General features: G+C 51.9%; 1 protein-coding gene across 1 annotated transcript in view; it reads left to right on the forward strand.

Moving 5' to 3' along the window:
• The first annotated feature begins 215 nt into the window (after positions 1-215).
• LOC104536729 overlaps positions 216-3,508 on the forward strand; it is an 8,144-nt gene continuing 4,851 nt past the window's right edge. The window contains exons 1-2 of the mRNA XM_010179439.1: positions 216-496; positions 3,290-3,369. Of these exons, the coding sequence (XP_010177741.1) occupies positions 216-496; positions 3,290-3,369 (361 nt within the window). The remainder of the gene's footprint in view (positions 497-3,289; positions 3,370-3,508) is intronic.

The raw sequence follows: 3,508 nt of genomic DNA on the forward strand, positions 1-3,508 counted from the left end.
TGCCTGCGACCTCTCTCTGCCTTCCCTTGGATCTCTTCTTCTCTGGCATACTCTGAGTACTTGGGTTTTGGCAACACTGTTGCCTGGCAACATAATTGCCTGCCTCCATTGACCCTTTTATGAGCCATTGTTTTGTGCCAATGAGTGTAAAGTGGTGATGGAACAGCCTTACTTTTGTTTCAGGTACATTTCAGGATGATGTGATTCAAGCAACGATGTCTGCATTGTGGTGGGCAGCAGGGAATACTGGAACCTTGCGATGCACTTACAGCTCCAATGCCTCCTACATTTACATGGCCTGGTATCGACAGCGTCCTGGCGGACCCCTGCAGTACTTGCTGCAGAGCAAGGGCCGGGGAGGCTCCTACAGCCACAAAGCCCCTTTTGCCCGCAAGAGGTTTTCCTGCCAGGCTGACAAGAGCTCCGGGATGATGACCATCACAGGGCTAAAACTGGAGGACAGTGCACTCTATTACTGCACTCTGCAGAGACCACAGTGAGAGACACTTGGGGCATGCCTGAACAACATCAGCTTTCCCCTCCCTCCTGCTGTTCCCTCCTGCATGTTTACAGTGATTGTTAGCCTATCTCACTGGTATGCAGAGCTGAGTGAGGGAGTGTGGCACAAGGGGTATCTTTTCCACACTGTGTGTTGTCTCCACGGGTTCTCCAGATCTGTATATTGATGAGATTACCCCCGTGCCAAGCTATCTCTTCTCCATTGTAGGTAGTCCCAGCTTGTTCAGCTGTTCATCAGCCATCAGCAGTCTCCTGATCATCTTAATGATCCCTCTTTGGTCCTTCTTGGTATGTCCATGTCTTTTCATTACAAGGAAGACAAGAACTGGACTTGTCCAATACTGGACAGCTGTGGCCTCACTGGTGCTGAATAGGTAGGAAGGATCACCACACTCAACCTGTTGGCAACACTCCTCCTCGTGCTGCCCAGAATACCATCAGCTGCCTTTGCCGTTCTGATGGATTAACTTTAGGTGTCTGCCAGATGCCCACCAAGCTGCTCTCTCACTCCCTCAATAGGACAGGAGGGGAAAGAATATGAAAAAAGCTCATGAATCAAAATAAAGATGGGTATATTGCTTACCAATCAAAGGCAAAAAAAGACTTTGGGAAAATTAATGTATTGCCTATCAAAATTAGAGTAAGATAATGAGAAATAATGACAAGATGTTGTGCTGAAAAGCCCAGCGGGCAGCTGAGCACCATGCAGCTGCTCGCTCACTCTTCCCTTGCATGTTGGATGATGAGGAGGAAATATAACAAAAGGCTAATGGGGTAAAACAAGGACAGGGAGGGATCACTCACGAATGACAGTCACAGGCAAAGCCAGACTCAGCTTGGGGAAAATAAAACAATTCAATTTGTTACCAGTAAAATCAGAGTAGAATAATGATGAGAGATACAGCCAGATCTTAAAATCAACACCTTCCTCAGCCTCTCCCTTCTTCTCAAGCTTAGTCTTGCTCCTGATTTCTCTACCTCTTCCCCCTTCAGTGGCTCAGGGTATTGGGGAATGGGGATTTTGGTCAGTTCATTACATCCTGTTTCTTCCACTTCTTCCTCTTAGGGTAAGGAGGAGTCCTCACACTTTTCTCCTGCACCAGTGTGGGTCCCTTTTATGTGGTGCAGTCCTTCCTTCAGCACAGACTTCCCATGGAGTCACGGCCTTCTTCAGGTGCAGCTACCACCTTCAGCATGGGGTCTTCCATAGCTGCTGGTGCATATCTGCTCCACCACTGAATCTCCACAGGCTGCAAACAAGTCAGCCTGCCATCTCACCAGGAGCTGAGGGGCAATCTCTGCTCCAGCACACCTCCTTGCCCTCCTTTCTTCACTGATCTTGGTGCTTGTGTAGTTGTTTCTCTCACATCCCCCTCCTCTGTCCACTGCAGGTCTCTTCTGCTGGTTCCTGAAGATGTTGCGGCTCCTAGGCTGGGGCTGCAGCAAAGCTTGGGCTTGGGCTGGGCTGGCTGGACCAGACTGGGCCCAGGGCCATGCTGTCTGGGGGCCACTCCATTTGCTGCACCACTCTTAAATATTTTATTCTCAGAGGCACTGATTGGCTCAGCCTTGGCCAGAGGTGAGTCTGACTGGAAGCCAGGGAAGCTTCTAGCAGCTTCTCACAGGAGCCATACCTCTGCTGCCAAAACACCACCACATAAACCAAATACACAAGATTAAGGACACTTTTTCCTGGTCAACTTTTCTTCTCAGGCTCCACTTCACTCTTACGTTGCCAAGCCTTCTACCTTCTCCACACCCAGAACAGTTCAGGGAGATGGAGATAGATTGTAGCACTCCATCTCTGCCACTCCTTCCTTCTCACACTTTTTCCCTGCTCTGATGTGCGGTCCCTTCCCCAGTGTACAGTCCTTCAGGAACATAGGACATCTCCTCCATGGGATACACTCCTTCAGGAACAGCCTGCTTCAGTGTGCGCCTCCCACGGACCACAGTTCCTGCCTGAAAATCTGCTCCTACTGTGATCTTTATGTGCATCATCTTCCTTTGGAGCACACCTAACTGCTGCTATGTGGGGTTATCAATGGGCTACAGTGTGGGTATCTGTTCTGACATAGCCCTCCACAGGCTATAGGGGAATCTCTACTCTGGTCCCTGGAACACCTCTGCCCCTCCTTCTTCACTGATCTTGGTGTCTGCAGGGATTTTTTTATCTCACAGTTTTACATATTTTTCTTTCACATGGATACCATGCAGTAGCTTTTACTTTTCTGTAAATATGTTCTTACAGAGGCAGCACCAGCTTAGCTGAGTGGCTCAGCTTTGGCCAGCAGTGGGTCCTTTTAGAATCTGAGTCAGCTGTCTTTGACATGGATGGAGCCCTAGTTTCCTCTCACAGAGGCCACCTGTGCAGCCTACCCTGCTCCCAAAACATTGCCATGTAAACCAAATAGACCTGCAAGGTTACAGTGTTGACTCATGTTAAATTTGGTGTCCACCAGGAGCCTTAGGGCCTTTCCAGTTGGATGGCCTCCAGTGTATATTGCTTTGTGGGGTTGCTCCTCCCCAGGTGCAGGACCTTGCTCCCCCTGCTTGAGCTGCGGGAGATTCCTGCCAGCCCATTTCTCCAGCCTGTAGAGGTCCCTCTGGATGGAAGCACAGCCCTCCATGTCTTGGTCCCCGCGGGCAGGAGGTGGGAGTGAGGCCAGGGCGAGCTGGGGGTGCGGGACACGGGGAGGGTTCTGTGAGGGGACGCTGCGGGCCGACAGCAGCTCCTGTTCGAGGCACCGACTCTCTTCGGCAAAAAAAGCACCGACTCTCTGCGGCAGGGCGCCGAGCCGGGACAGCGCCGGAGACGCGCTGAGAGCTGCGGGCCAGGAACCGTCGCGTGTAAGGGGTGCTGCGCTCCTCCTCTACCCACGGCTCTGTCCCGCGTCCCTCCCCGCGCCCCACTTTGTCCTGCGCCGAAGGGACCGCGACATTGGGGACCGGGCTGGGCCGGGGCGGGTCTGCTGGGGGCGGGCGGAGG

The sequence above is a fragment of the Mesitornis unicolor genome, unplaced genomic scaffold (assembly GCF_000695765.1).
Source record: "Mesitornis unicolor isolate BGI_N332 unplaced genomic scaffold, ASM69576v1 scaffold4732, whole genome shotgun sequence".
Taxonomy (NCBI): Eukaryota; Metazoa; Chordata; class Aves; order Mesitornithiformes; family Mesitornithidae; genus Mesitornis; species Mesitornis unicolor.